This window comes from Rhodnius prolixus, unplaced genomic scaffold (assembly GCF_049639745.1).
Source record: "Rhodnius prolixus isolate KJV_2025 unplaced genomic scaffold, Rpr scaffold_4, whole genome shotgun sequence".
NCBI classification, from domain to species: domain Eukaryota; kingdom Metazoa; phylum Arthropoda; class Insecta; order Hemiptera; family Reduviidae; genus Rhodnius; species Rhodnius prolixus.
Window position 1 is genome coordinate 39325280 of NW_027411614.1, and position 15519 is coordinate 39340798.

A 15519-nucleotide genomic window follows, 5' to 3' on the forward strand; every position below is an offset into this window, starting at 1 on the left:
TAAAAGAAAAACAAAAAGAAAATTTATTATAAATTTTATAAATACTAACGTTACATGTATTTATGTATAATATATATTTTCAATACGTATAAGTACTTTGATCCATACTCTCTTTACAGAATTAAAACATGAGAAATTTATTTTCCCAATTTATATATTTTTAGTCGGGCTACAAAGAACAGAAGCAACATTTCATAAACATAAATTAAATTTAAATTTTCATTTAATGTGACGACGTTTCTTGTTTTATTGTTTCTTCGCTGCTTTTGGTTAAATCTATTTTGAATTCTTGTCCTATTATATTTTGTTTGCTTATCCTTCATTATTATTATCATTATTGTAATTTTTTAAATTATTACACAAAAACAAAAATAATAGGTAATTTGTAAAAGACAAATATGAAAACTTTTATTTATTTTTTTTTAATAATCAATTTTTGCGAAGATTATTTTAAAAACAATCATATTGGTAAATAATGTTAAGTGCATCTTGTAAGTTTAGTTTATCGTATTTACATCGTTCCGGTTCATGTTTCCTTCATCTACTACAACTGTTAAGTAGCCATCAACGTTATTTAAATTGCTGGAATTAAATTTTGCTACTATTGTTTGTTTTCCGTAAAATGTTGGGGTCATTTTGAAATTTACTTTGGCCATGCTATTAGCTGGTACACTGTAAACAAAAGTTAGAATATATCATTAATATTTGAATTTACTAACAGTAATTCTATGCATTTGACAATCAACATCATGTACTTATTGATTGAATAATTTTTGAATATTTATTTTCTTATGCCGTTTACTTACTCTTCTATCTTGTACTTTAGCCCCTTCTTTAATCCAGGTCCTTCGATCAGAAATACGCAGTTTTTCAGTTTATCTGGTAATGGATTTTTGAAAAAAGCTGAACCATAAAGAACTTTATTTGCAACGGGTGTACTTTCCAACTACATATAATGGAAAGAAGCAAATTAACAAATTTACTGATAAAAAATTAATCATAATAGAAGGTATTGCTTGTCTTTTTTTGTTTTGTTTTCTTTCTTTTAAGGTATTCATTATTATTTCAAATTTGTTTTTCTGTTCCAGAAAAGTTAAATTACCTTAATTGTTATTGTTGGTAAAACTATCCTAAAGTCATCTTGTGCAAAATACTCGAAGTCAGTACCTTCGACTTTACATAAGGCACATATTTGGTAGACAATATCATTGCTAAGATAGGATGAATAATCTGCATAATTTAAAACCATTACCGCTCTTTCTTCTAAAAATTGATAAATTTATTATAATTGGAAATTAATCTTTATTTCCTGTTGTATGTTTTAAGCTCACCGCTATCAGCAGCCACCGCTAATTTTTTCTCTTCTCTCTTAATAATGCTTATTATTTCTCCATGGTAATTTTGTGTTGCACTTCTCAATATAATGCTTACATTGTGATTCGTCATGCTAACATTTCTCGCAGTTAAGTAAATACTGAAATGAGTATTTGAATTAAATGGGCAGTTTTTTTTAAATAGTAGTTGGGTTTTGCTGGAGAAGATGATTGATTTTATCCTTCTACGCTGAATCTCTAAGATTTCTATTGTTCTGATCGGTTTTAATGTAGCGAAGGACAGACAGCTTGAAAGTGAAGATCAAATTCTGCACATGAACTTGAACCAATCTTTGAAGATGGATAAAAATCAACTACTGAAGTTAAAATTGACAAACCTCATTGTAAATAAATTTTTATAGAGTACTCTATAAAAATTTAAAAATTCAAAACTTGTACTATCTGTTAACAAAAAAAAGCTCGAAGTTCAAAATTTGTACTGCAAAAATTTCTTTTGGAATAGTTAATATTACAATATAATGGCCATTTAATGATTTTTTTTCAAACCTGTAAGAATTTCCTATAGTTATATCATCTTGCAACTGAAATTCAAATTTAACATCATTGAAACTTTCATTTAAGTAATACCGGCTGTTTAAATGTTCACTGGTTCTTAACGCTTTCAACATTGTTAATCGTTCTTCTCTACTTTCTGAAATAGATTTCATTTGGTATAAGATTTCTTTTAAAACCGATCTAATGTATTGATTTGTTTATTGTTTAAAATCATTTCTTAAACAATCCTACAGTTATTTGGAAAGAAATGCACTTACTTTCCCTGTACTTGTACTGATCTGTCAGATCTTCTCGCTCATATGATCCTACTGCTTTGGTACTGATGAACTGGCCGACACTAAAAAGTAAGTAACTTTGTGTTCATTGTTTAACAACTAAGTCAATTAAAATTCCCCTAAATAACGTGCGAGAAAAATTGCGAGCAATAATCATATTTGTGGATTCTGCAAATTGATTAATTGAATGAGAGAAAGGAAAAATTATTTACCCAATTGTATCACTTTGGATAAGTTTTAATGGTTGAGTAAGACCTTGGAATTTCCAGTAAATAACGTCTGCATTAACTTCCGAGAACACATATGCAACATCATAAGGTTTTTTCACATCTCCTCTTTTGATAGCCACCACAGGTGCTGGTCCACAACGGTATAAATTGTCACTTAACTCTTGTGGTGTTCCATCAACAACTTGCCATCCATCATATCCAGGTTCTAAATCTGGCCTTTTGGTCCACATCTCGCTCCAAACATGGTAGTTCCTTTAAAAAATGTTTGGGATTCTTAAATTTTATATTCAATTCAGTTTACAATATTCACTTTATTTATCGCTTGAATCTTAATTCACAAAGCAAAAATTTATGTACCAGATCAAGTCTTTGCTGAATTCAGACAGGATTTCTCCATTATCGTCAATAAATATATCAATAGTATGACTGCATCCGTAGTCATGAGCCGATTTGTAACAAGTGACGGTCCTCGAAGGTATTCCCAAAGCTCTGAAGACTAATTAAATTAAACTCAACAATAAAATAAAGAATAATGCTTCGCTGGTTATTTGTAGAGGTGATTTTTGCTAAAGAGAGGTAGGAGGGATTGATTTTTTGCAGTTACATCCTACCCAAAACTAAAACTGAATTAAAACTAAAATTTTATATTCACTGGAATTTATAAGAATTCGTAGCCTTAGCTCTCAAAAGGGTAAAAGTGTGGAAATCAACGAAAAATTTTCGTTTATATGAAGAGTACATACAGAAAAATGGAAGAGATGATGGTTGTAGGAGAACATGTCAACTCGCTTGAGATGACAGCAAGGTTTAAAAAATATCTTGAAAAAAAATTGAAGTGAGCGGTTTCTTAGAAAAGCGATCCATATTCTTGCAGAACCCTATCTACTTTTTTAATTTTTGGGTAGCAAACAAAGCTGTTTACTATTAATACCCACTGTGTATTTTATTTTCCCTGCACTATTTTCCATTAAACTTTAAATAAATAATGAAGTAGCCAACATTAAATTTGTAATTTTCTCATTTTACTTATTTGAAGACTTCATTAGTTCAAAAATAAACAAAACCCACCCACCTGTGGTAGTTACTCCTGCAAATACGTAGCACTGACCGTATTTTACTGGTTTTTGTGTTTTATAATATTTTCTAAGTATTTTAGGACTTCCGATCCATTCGCTTGGTTTATTTCCTCCAGAAAAATCTTCAGACCAATTACCATACACCACTCCATTGTCATCTGGGCTGTTTACCTTGTAGAAAGGATTTAATTTTATTAAAAGTTTATTACAATTTGTTTAATTACTAATTTTACATACTACTTACAGCTGAAGAAACTGCCCTACTGACCATTACAGGATCATTGTACTGAGTTAAAGGTAGTTTTGAAACTTTCTCAAGAAGGTACAAGGAACAGTCCAAAACATCTTTGTCAAACTGTCCATATTTCCACAAGGATGAATGAGGTTTTTTGAATGAACCTTTCCATATAGATCCAACTTCTGTTATAACATATTCCTTTCTGTTTGCAGCACCATCAATGAATACGGCGTCGTCTTTAAAGAAAATGTAGTCAAGCTAACAGATAATTACAAGATAAATGCATTTTTCTATGTAGTTATCCAATACCTTTACACCATGCATTAAACAAGATATAAATAAGTTTTTTATATTTGTAATTGTTGGATCCTTCTTTTTTAACCATACAATCAATTTCCATTTTCCATTTTCCAATAATGGTGTCTGCAGGAGTAGAAATCTGAAACAAATTAACACCTTCATCTCTAAAATTATTGCGCTTTAAATTACGCTTTTACAGGTTGATTTATTTTCATTATTAACTTTGTCAAGAGTTCGTTACAGAATTAATAGTAAATTTTCAGGGAAGGGATTAGCTATGAGGTTAGCATACTGGACTCCCACGCGGAGGTCCCGGGTTCGAATCCAGCTGCTGACCCTTAGATTTTTTCTTCCTAGGACAGTGATTCTCAACCTTTTTTTTTGTCGCGGTACACTTTTAACAATTTCAAAATTTGGCGGTACACTAACAATAAGATAAGTTTAAAAGTATTTTACTAATCCGTAATACACTGTGTAAAATAGTTGTATGTTTATTTTCAATATAAAATAAAATAATATGGACTACAAAACCATTGTTTATTAAGGGATTAATTGCAAGTTAATAATAAGAATACTTTTAATGAGAAATTAGAGCTTGATGTTTTTTGATAATTTCGTTTATATTTGGTCGTATAAATGATAATGCTACTCTCATATCGTCTTCTACATTTAATATATAATTTTTATTGTATGCATTTCTAAAATTTGGCGGCACACTTCAAAACTTTCGCGGCACACAAAAGTGCCGCGGCACAGTGGTTGAGAATCACTGTCCTAGGAGCTTCTTACAGCTCACTGTCCGGTGATGGACAGTGTTGTCTGTAAAGTGAGAACACTGTCCGGAGGCCGGCAGTGCACTGGAAAAAGCTCCGGGCGCCAATAACCATAGATGTTGACGCGCCTTAAATCATTAAAAAAAAAATAGTAAATTAATATTTTGCGAGAAATATCTTGAAATTACTTACAAACACGGAAATTTTATTTCCATTTGAGTTGTCTAGTTCGGCACTCCAAATATTTTCAGAACTGACTTCAGCTCGCACAAGTAATGGCATGGTTACCATTGTTTTACGCCCAAATGAAGGATATGTTGCCACTATTTCAAAAAAAAATTAAAATCAATAATTTATAAATTAGATTAGACCATAGTAAAGGAGGCTTTGAAATCATTTTAGAAACAACAGCTTCTCTAATTATGTACTATTCAGCAGGAGCTAAATAAACCGCCTGCTCTTGGTGCTCCATGCGAAATCTAAACGGTCAACAGTGCACCAACCTGAATGGGTCATTCCATCAGACCATGTCAGGAAGTAGGAATTTAACCGCTTATAAAACTCTGATGGTGCTCAGGGCAAGTGTGGAGGCCCAAAAGAGGCAATTCCTCCATTACTCTATGAGACTGCGGGCAAATCCCCCATATCTCTGAAATTATTAGATTAGAAGAAACAAGAAATGAAAAATCGGATCTCTTTTATGGCAGCGACTTGGCGAAGAAATGGAACTATGGATATTGGAAGATTTAAATGACTGATGGGGGAACTGCCAGACAGGTTATGACTGGGTGCAGAGAGGAAACCAGAAATAATAATTGGAAAAGGGTACTCCAATTTTGCTTAGCAAACAAGCTGGTCCTGTTAAATACCAAGTATCCCCGTTAAGATATCCATAAAGTCACCCGAAATGAACGATAGGGCTATAATACGTAAATTATAGGAAGTAAGAGGTTACTGCAGAGAGTAAGAGACGCACGGGTGAAGCATGGACCCGAAATCGGAAGTGACGTGGTAGTCAACATCAGTGACCTACTCCCAGGAGGATCAAGAAAAAGGATAAAAAGAATATAAGAAATAGAATATCAAATCATTCAAATTGAAAGAGAAGAAAACAGGGCCAGTGTACGCTGCTAAAATTGAGCAGGGTCGAGGACTTTTAGGACTGACACTGACGACTTAAGGGAAGCATGGACGAACTTTGAAGTATGAATTTAACTCTGCTACATGTAAGTCTGTAGAAACACTCCTGTTTATCAAGAAAAATCGTACGATGGTCAAAAAATGAAACAAGAAAGGAAGTCTCTTGAAAGGAATTGATAAACTATAAGTAATAAAAGTTGTTTAGTTGGCGCCCACTATAATCAACTTCTACGTAGTAATAAACAATGCATTTAAAACTTGTTTAGTTGGCACCTTTCTGGATACCAAATTATCTTCTTTGTCTTGTATTAAGATAACCTCAGGCAAAATTCAACAATTACAAGAATTGATCTCAAAGATCAATATAAAATAAACACAAAAAAAATAATTAAAAATAAAATTATTTGTGATTACATTTATGATAAAAAATGAAGGAGATACTATCCGTTTCTTGGTTGTACGGTCTACTGAGTGTGAGCTCTAAAACAAACGGTTGTCCTCGGCGAACTACCAGTTGTGGATCATCATTAGTTGTCATTAAATCAAACATGCCTGTTCTGTGAGAGAATCCATTTCGCCTTAGACATGGATCAACAGACACAATTTGCAGTGTATCTTTGCCAACTGCTTAAACAAAGAAATATATTTATAGATGAAATTCACACTCTTCTTTTACAAAAACTAAATTCTATATTGATTCAAAAAAATCTGTACATGTTTTATAATATTTTAAACCAAAATAAAGGTAATTACAAATTGAAGAGGACAAGAGAATACAGATAGAGAGGGGCGACAGTGCACTGAAAAAGATTCTGGGCACCAATGAATTTAGGGCGACGATTTGTAGAGATTTTGAAGTTAGGTGTAATTAATGAGTATTTTAGCAATTATAGTCATTAGCAGGAAGTGTAAACATGTAAATATCACTTGATTATCGTCCCACTGCATCAAGTGCCTCGTGTGGGATGTTCTTCCTTTCCTGGACTAAATTTAAGGAGGGGCAAAATATTATATAACAAATTATCCACTTGCGTTGCAAATAATTTTCTTTAGGTAAATTTGCTTATTTGGAAAAAAAATCGTTTCTCTCCTAGATTGGTTCTAGTTGATATTTCTTTGATATATTTATGGAAAGATTGATTACCTTGGAAACGTATTTTAGCTCAACAAATCTTTTAAATTTCAAAAAAGACTCCTCTAAATAAAAATAAAAAATAAGAAACAATCTTCATGGCTTTAATTTATCTTTTACTCACTTCCAGAAAATTCATTTTTGTTTTACGCAAGTATTCTTAAGAGAGGTGTCCTTGCTCCCTTCCTAAATATTTAATTTTTTATTTTATGGTTAATAAATAATGTATAATTGTACACTCCTACGATGGTGACATATCATTATTTCTTAAATCCTAAATAGCGAATAAAAATCATTTCCCACAATATCAAAAATGTAATGCTCAACCTTCCGTAACCAGTCAATCCTCAATCGGTCTCCACAGTTGAGCTCAATTAAAATCCATTTAAAATTTCTGCTCTTAACTGATTAACCGAATTTCTGACTAGACTACAACACAGTTATTGAAAAACTAAATCAAGAAAATAATAATAATTATAATAATAATAATAAAATTCAATTAAGTTATGTAGTCAAAATAATACTTTTTCTCTAATAAATTTTTTGTTTAATATAAGAAGCGAGGTTTTGGATTAACCAATCCATTCCTTTAGATTAACCATTCCATCTCATATCGCCCGCATCTTACCCAACTAAACATTTTCCAGAAAGAACTGACACCCAACCAAATCCTTCTTGTTAATTAACTAACTGAGAATAGTTACACTGATTTCTCCTCCTCCAATGTTGCTAAGCCGCTTGGAAAAGTCATTAATTCTGCAATATGCCTAACAACCTGTCCTGGTAGACAGAAACGCCCTTCACTTCGAATCTTATTCTTCTAGCAAAACCCAAACTTTAATAAAATTTTCATGATCTATATTCAGTAGATTTTTATAAAAATTGAACCTTGCTTTATTATTTTTTATTGATATAATAATCAGTTTAAGTATTCAAAATTAAACAACCTTTTCTTTTTTAAATAGTTTGATATAATAATTATCTGATCTTTATCACTTTTGAACACTTTTGAAGATGCTCACGGAATCCCTGAACTCCGCAGGACAAAAGTGTGCATTTACTAAAGAAAATTGAATTTTTGAGAAATCTTTAAAAAAACAAAAGTCCTGTTCAGTGAAATGTTATTCCAGTTTGAGGAATTCAAATTCCTAACTGAAGTTTTTGAGCTACAGTGTTCACATAAAACTACTTTTTTGAACTCAAAACTAATATTTCTGGTAAAGAAAGAAAGAAATATAATTCTAGTTATATGCAGCAAAAAAAAGTAAACTTAGTTGCAGTAGGTTGCTCTCATTGAGTTTAGACCTGATGTAGCAATTTTTATTTAATTATTGATGCACGATTAGCTAATGGGAACCAAAAAAAAAAAAAAAATCCTTAAACGGCAAGAAGTAACTCACATCAGTTAAAGGTTTGGCTTAATGGCATTGCACAGTACTCTAACGCATGACTGGATTGCCTTGAAGCCCACTTACGCGTCCCACTAGTCTTGAATGGGACCAACACATGCATATAAACAGTTTTAAAGGACATTTTCAAAAACATTAACGAAGAGACAAAACACAAGTGCGGTTAAGAGAAAGACCTGCTATTAGAGGATTAGTTCTAAGATCCCAGATTCGAGATTCTAAGATCCGAGTCCTGTCTGCCCATAGCTTTTACCTTCATGGCAGTTGTAAAAGCCCTAAAGCTGCCTGGTGATTAACAATCCGTTCTATAACAAGTGAACACAATCCAGAAGCCGGCAGTAAACTGAAAAAGGGCTGTGGGCGCCAAAGACCCTGAGGTTGGCGCGCCTAAATATTATAAAAATAAATAAGTTACTACTTACGTAGTTAATACTACTACTTAATAAGTTACCAACTCTTTCAGTTTCTACTGTCAGAAGTTTTTATATGCGATTGCATCAGATTAATTTCTAGAATCCACAGAATATATGCAAATATAGAAAGAAAGAATATTGCCAATTTTAGTCATAATTTTTTGCCAAGATTTCGTCCTAAGAACTAGGTCATCTTCAGGGCTGTGAAACATATTTATAATGAAACGTTGCGGTGTTTGCAAAGAAATTTATTGCATTTAGTAGACATGTTCGAAAACTGCAACTCGGCATTCCTAAAATAGATATATACTTATTTCTTTGAAACTCCAATAAAAAAAGGCTGATTATGTACATGAACTGTTAGATATATTTATTACAAAAATATTACGTGATAAAAATCATCAATTTCACTGCAGTACTTTCTTTATCCAAGACTTACTTGATTAATTTGAGAGGTTTTTTTTAGGAAGTTGGCCTACAAATGTTCATGAACCTGAAATTCACAGTATATGTCCTTATAAAATGTAACTATCTATCATGAACCCATCATGGACAGTGACAGCTACGTAGACTTTTGACATCATCATGGTCTCTATTCCGAACTTTGAAAGTACTGGAAGTTTTTACTTCTTCGTCTCCTCCTTCCCGAAAACAAGTACAAACTGCAGCAACGGGAGCTGGTTTCTCTTTCTTGGAGCAAGTACCTCCGCAACTCGGTTTGCAGGGCCTTGAGCATACCCGGGAAACAGCATATCTCAACTCTTTGTGATCTTCTTTTAATTTTTGGCTTTCATGTTGCAGTTCGGCAATTTCAGATCTCAATTTACTTATTTGATTCATTATTCCTTCTAGTTTACGCGAAATATTAGGAGCTTTACTTACTTCTGATTTATAACTGTATATCTCTTCTTCTGATTCCTTCCTGATTGGCTCTGCAGTCCTGACTGGCTCTACAGTCCTGACTGGCTCTGCAGTCCTGACTGGCTCTACAGTCCTGATTGTCTCTGAATTCTCGGTTGTCACTTCAGGTTGGGTTTGCAGCTTAACAGTTTGCTGTTGATATTTAGGTGGTGGTAATATTTTTTTACGGTTGAAGCAGTCATTGCATATCCATTTTGTACGACACATTGACTTCTGTGGAATTGCACAAGTTTTATGGAATTTTCTCTTACATTTCTTACACTTAACGCTGGGTAGTATAATATCATTGCATTTGGGGCAAAAGCTAGGAAGTATCGTATGGGGATCATGGTTCATTCTGGCTCCAACCCTGGATTGGTATGAATCTATTTCCACAATTCATGGATGTAGTGTGACCACTTCCTCTTCACATTTTTTTAAAAATTTTATTGTTACAATTTTTATTCCAAAACTTCTGAAATAAATACATTAAGTTTGTTTCCAAGTGATATGAAATACATATGTATATCAAATGCTTTTTTAAATCTCAGAAAGATCAATTTCAAGAATCCTCTAAATTCAAAATGATTTTTCCTACTTTCTGAAAATAATAAAAACTGGTTTTAAATTCATATTCAGAAAATTATTGATAATTGCACTTTCGTTTCCACTATCTTAATTTTTAAAAGTAAAAAAAAAAAAAGCGCTACAACTAACGAAAAGTCCATCATGCGACGAAGTTGGGCTTCTCAGGAACTGTCAAAACTAAACCAAACTGTTGGTATTTCAGCATTACTGCAGAACTGGAAACTCTAATGAAACTATTGCTACCATTTCTTTTCTACGGAAAACTTATCATTGTATCACTTTTATATTAAAAACTTTTCATTTTAATATTATCATTCCACTTAGATTTAGGGTTGACATTCCTCACGATCAGCTGATATAAAGTGAAATTTCAAAAAAATATTTAAATTATTTAATTGAATTAAATTAAATTAAAAATCATTAAGCGATCTACTACAAATCGATGATTTCACCAAAATGTATCCCTCAGAATTTTGGACTTTTTATTTAGCGTTAAAGCTGTAAGGTAAAATATTTGCGGAAGGAAGGTATTTGAAGAGTTACCTAGACTAAAATGGAAATATGTTTTGCTGGCGCATGGATTACTTGTATTATGAGTGATTTAGGACGAGGAATACAGCGTAATAAAATAGCTCATAGATATAAAACCCTTTAGGTATAAAAATTAATTTTCTTGGATACGAGCTTTTATGAGAAGTGAAATGACTGAATAAAAATAAATTATACATATCTTGTATCGTTAATTAACCTCTAGCAGAACATAATGTCTTAAGAAGAAATTATCTGTAAAATAACGGGTGTTCTAAGGCTGAAATGTTTGTGTAAGAATTTAAATTAGTGTCTTAGAAGGGACTGATTGTTGTGTTAGAGACGAAAAAGTGGTTACTAGATTTTTACAAAGTAGTGAAATTCAAGACTCTAACGTCGTGCAAGTGAGAAGTGCCCATTTCCATCCCTATCTTTCATTATTTATCAAAAAATTAAGGATTCCAGTTTCTTTTCTAAATATTTGAAGGTAAATTAATTATTGCATACTTACGTTATAAATAATAGTAAATTTTAAATTTTAAGAGGGAATTCCAAAATCCCAACTTCACTGTTTCCACTGATGAATGCTTATTGTTATAATAAAACAAATTATCATGACGAATATTAATTTGTAATTATCGAAGAATATTCTTTATTTTACTTACATTGTACATTTAACTTACAGAAACCTACATTGTATAAATGATTTTGTTCTTTAATTTTTATTTATGCAAATATTTTGAAGAATAAAAAAAAAATGAATAAACTAAAGGAGTGTTCTGTATGAAGAGTAAAATCACCGAATGTTGTCTTAAAATGACCTTCACAACAGCCTATTTAGAAATAGGATATTGTTCTATTCTTGGGTGGTCATAAACGTTGAATCCATTTTAAAATGAGAAGTGTAAACCATTATTCTTTTCCTAAATTGTTGATAGTAAAAGGTTAATATTTTAATTTTTTTTTCTTTTTTTTTAAACGGCAGTTCCTTTAAAAGTAGCAACCAAAGGGCGATGATAGCCCGCAATAGACGTTGAACATGTAACGGCTTCCAAGGATCTACTCTTGGAACCGAAAAATCCCCAGAGTAATTTGATACTTTCGGTTGTAGAATGGTTTCTTCAAACTTGGTATTTTAGCAACCTACTCAGTTCTCCATTATATATAAGAGTTAAGACAGTACTTTCCACTGAAACAGGAATTTAAAAAATCAGAAGAATAAACATTTAATGATAAGAACGCTTTTACTTTTTATCTAAACCAAAGATGTCTTCGATGTTACCCTATTCTGTTTTAATTCAATAGAAAGGAAACTAAGTTTGTCACAAGCAATTTATCTTTATGCTTAAAGGAGGGTGCTTAATGGCCATAGAGTGGATTGATAAAAAGACAGAACATAAAAGGTCATATTATATAATACATTTAATAATATAGTTCACTGAAATGTTAAGATTATTATTTTCCAAGAACAGTATGACTGTATTACTTAATTTGAGCATTCTATAGTTGGTTAGCTAAAAGTAGGGAACTGGGTATGTAGGTAGACTTCGTTTTCTATATTTGTTCCATGTTTCTTAACCTTGGAGTTGGTCAGATCTAAAAAAAAAATTGTCATTGTTTTGTTTTTTTAAAGCAAAGAATTGAACAATAGTAAATAAGAACAACCTAAATATTATCTTTGGAGATGATTTAAAATTATTTGGTAGATTATTTGTAATTATTAAAATATTTAATTCACTGTCTCACTCTCCCTAAACTTGGAGGATAAATAATGTGGGAATGTAAGGCTGTCCATTTATCCCCCCCCAAAAAAAAACTGTTTATCTTATGAAGAAGACCTTTATGCCACGCAACAAATGATCAGTGTTCCAATTGATTAGTTTCATGCTTAAGTTATATAAATATATATAATAATTCATTGTGTATATTAGACTAAAAGTGAAGTGCAGAGTTTCTCAGCACTGGATGTCCGTTTTATTAGTTACAGTAACAACAGAAACAGAAATAATTACATTTTAAGGCGGATGCTTTTTTTAACGACCCATTGATCATAGGATCTAGGCCTCAATTGGGCCCTCCATATTCGATAGAAAACCTTAACTGTCACCTACTTTCTCCACACTAGTTACCGTTAAACTTTCTGCCTGAAGTTCGAATATTCCCTGTGGTGTACGACAGATCTGTAGACTTCTGAATCTTACATTGTTTGAAACTGTGCCGGCCGCATTCATTCCTGCTTCATTTAATAGTCTTGAGGGAGTCCTTAAAGCTTAGGTACCTTCTGAATAAAAGTCTTCAACTGAAGTTACATTGGTACCATTTAATGTCCATTAGTTTTAAACTACACTATTCTGGTAAATGTCTGAATAGGTCCCAAGGGCTTTGGGCCTACGGAGAGTTGAGAAAAGCCTACAAATGTCAACAATCAGTTTTATTGTTATCCAGGATGCCCTGATGCTCAGGAACATAGAAAAAATCACTGCTTTCTCTTATATTGTATAGCTCATTAAGTTTTTTCCTACATTCCCTCGCTAGCTTTTCCTCGGACTTTTGTAGAGCTACCATAGTAGCTATGCGAGAAAATTCTTATTTCAATAACATGCTATTCTTTAGACACCTTGCCTAAGATTGTCTTTAGATGGCCATTTCTTCGCATGAAAAACAGTACCCTAAAACGTTAGTATTCCGCTTCACTAGGAGTAGGGAATCTGAGGTTTCGGTCTTTCACCCTAATAGTAGGGATTATGAAATTATTAGTTCAGACTTTGAATGTTACATGTTCATTATGTATGATTGCACAATGAATGTAATTTTGAGAGAATCATTTCAAACCGTTTTTTCTTTGATCGGAAGAAAAATTGTTTTAACCGTTAGAAAAATTGATAGCTTTATTACTTAAAAAACATTTGTTGTTTCTTGGTGCTCATTAAAATATGAATACGAATGTACTGACATCAGAACCTTATTTAATTTAATTAATTTAATGTAAAGTCAGGAGATAGACCCTCTAGCGGGAAAGAAGAAAGGAATGTTGGAGAGTAGACATCATCATTTCTATATTAAATCCTAATTGGTTTATTAGCTGAGCAAAATAATGTAATTAATTATGTGATAAACAATATTGTGATTTGTTATCTCTTTCTTAATGAATTAATTTCTTGAATTTAAGGAATTATTCATCATTTACATTATGAGAGCCCTCTTTCACTTCTATTTCGGCACCCTAGCTTATCTACTTAGTTAGTTGTAGTTGAGGTACCTAATTAAAAAAAAAACAAGCAAAAAATCAATATACTGATGATTAATTATTAAAAAATCTTTAATCATCCAGTTCTAGGACTAAATAGGTCTTGTATCTAATATTTATCATGGATAAAAATAACTAATGATTAAACTCTTTGTATTAATTAATTAAAATAAATTCCAAGAAAATATAAAAATGTAAATTTTTTAATCAAGTTTAAGAGGAAATCTCATAGAAATTGATATTTTTATACCCACAACTTACTCCTGATTTATGTCAATCATCTTCTCCCACAATTTGTTATTTCCTCGGCTATTGCTGTTCCAGCACGTTAAACAGTATCTTATCAACAATTCTAAAGAAAACATTTTTTTATCTAATAAGGCTTTTATAAATATGCTGATTGGTCAGTGCAAATAAAAATTAGACTTTTTGTTAAAACGAAATCATAGCTTTATTCCTAATAAAACTGTCAAAAATAAATAATAATAATCAGATACCCAATTGATAAAAATATTTCTAGACGTAACAATATCTGTGATTTATTTACCATTTAAATTTTAGTTTTGAGGATTAGTCTTGATCGAAAGGTGCATATGGGTAAGGCCAAATGATTTACAAGAGCGGTTAAAGATTTGAAACCATGTTAAAGCCAACTTATCTAAGAGCTGAGTACCTTGAATTCAACCTCTCCTCTCCTCCTCACTAGATTGGGGGTTGGTCGCGGGTTGAACGGTTCTTCATTGGCCTACCTACAAAAACAAATTGTTTCAAAGGTTCTAAACAAGCCGGAGGACTCATAGAAACGTAATATACATTTGCCCGTTCTTGAGGAGAGGATTTAAGAGAATAAGGAGGTTTACAGAACACAGAAGTTGTATAGTAGGCCGGGTAAGGATGCACATATAAAACGTTCGTTCGCTTTGGTTGGCAAACTTCCATAGGATGACTGGTTTCCAAACATCTTATTGGACTAAAAACCGCGAGAAAAAATAATGACCATATCCACCTTAGATGGACAACTTTGGACGTGTTGTATTGGGCACCGAAGCTGCAAAAAAACACCAAATGCCTACTCTGAGCAGAGGAGGCTCAGATATCAAGGCTCCATGAATGAAAGAGGGTTGCCGCGAGTTCAGTGCACTGCAGAATTTATCATTTTAATTTTGTAAAATCACCGAAGAGTGGAAAAAGTCATAGAAGCTGCAAAGGAAGAAACAAAAATCTTCGTGCAGTCAGTAGGCCTTGAACCTTACAAGTCACCCTGCTTTTAGTGTCACCTCAGGAATACATACAGGACTCGAAGGTCAATGAAAAAACGGCTCCCTTCCTTCGTAGGGATGTATTACCATTTATTCAGTAGTATAAACGAATAGCAAAGCAT

At 32.2% G+C, this 15519-nt stretch overlaps 1 protein-coding gene and 1 long non-coding RNA gene across 5 annotated transcripts in view; one reads left to right on the forward strand and one right to left on the reverse strand.

The window, feature by feature from the left end:
* The window catches only part of Tg (Transglutaminase), a 17574-nt gene continuing 2055 nt past the window's right edge, over positions 1 to 15519 (reverse strand). The window contains exons 2-14 of the mRNA XM_074132054.1: positions 6336 to 6545; positions 4974 to 5104; positions 4018 to 4147; positions 3715 to 3944; positions 3467 to 3641; positions 2752 to 2890; positions 2377 to 2646; positions 2147 to 2226; positions 1881 to 2025; positions 1332 to 1474; positions 1103 to 1263; positions 807 to 946; positions 1 to 672 (exon numbers count right to left, since the gene is read on the reverse strand). Coding sequence (XP_073988155.1) covers positions 498 to 672; positions 807 to 946; positions 1103 to 1263; positions 1332 to 1474; positions 1881 to 2025; positions 2147 to 2226; positions 2377 to 2646; positions 2752 to 2890; positions 3467 to 3641; positions 3715 to 3944; positions 4018 to 4147; positions 4974 to 5104; positions 6336 to 6545 — 2129 coding nt within the window. The 3' untranslated portion in view covers positions 1 to 497. The remainder of the gene's footprint in view (positions 673 to 806; positions 947 to 1102; positions 1264 to 1331; positions 1475 to 1880; positions 2026 to 2146; positions 2227 to 2376; positions 2647 to 2751; positions 2891 to 3466; positions 3642 to 3714; positions 3945 to 4017; positions 4148 to 4973; positions 5105 to 6335; positions 6546 to 15519) is intronic.
* The window catches only part of LOC141456257 (uncharacterized), a 17658-nt gene continuing 12857 nt past the window's right edge, over positions 10719 to 15519 (forward strand). For all 4 annotated transcript variants that reach the window (XR_012459673.1, XR_012459675.1, XR_012459676.1 and 1 more), the window contains exon 1: positions 10719 to 11378. This is a non-coding gene — a long non-coding RNA (uncharacterized lncRNA). The remainder of the gene's footprint in view (positions 11379 to 15519) is intronic.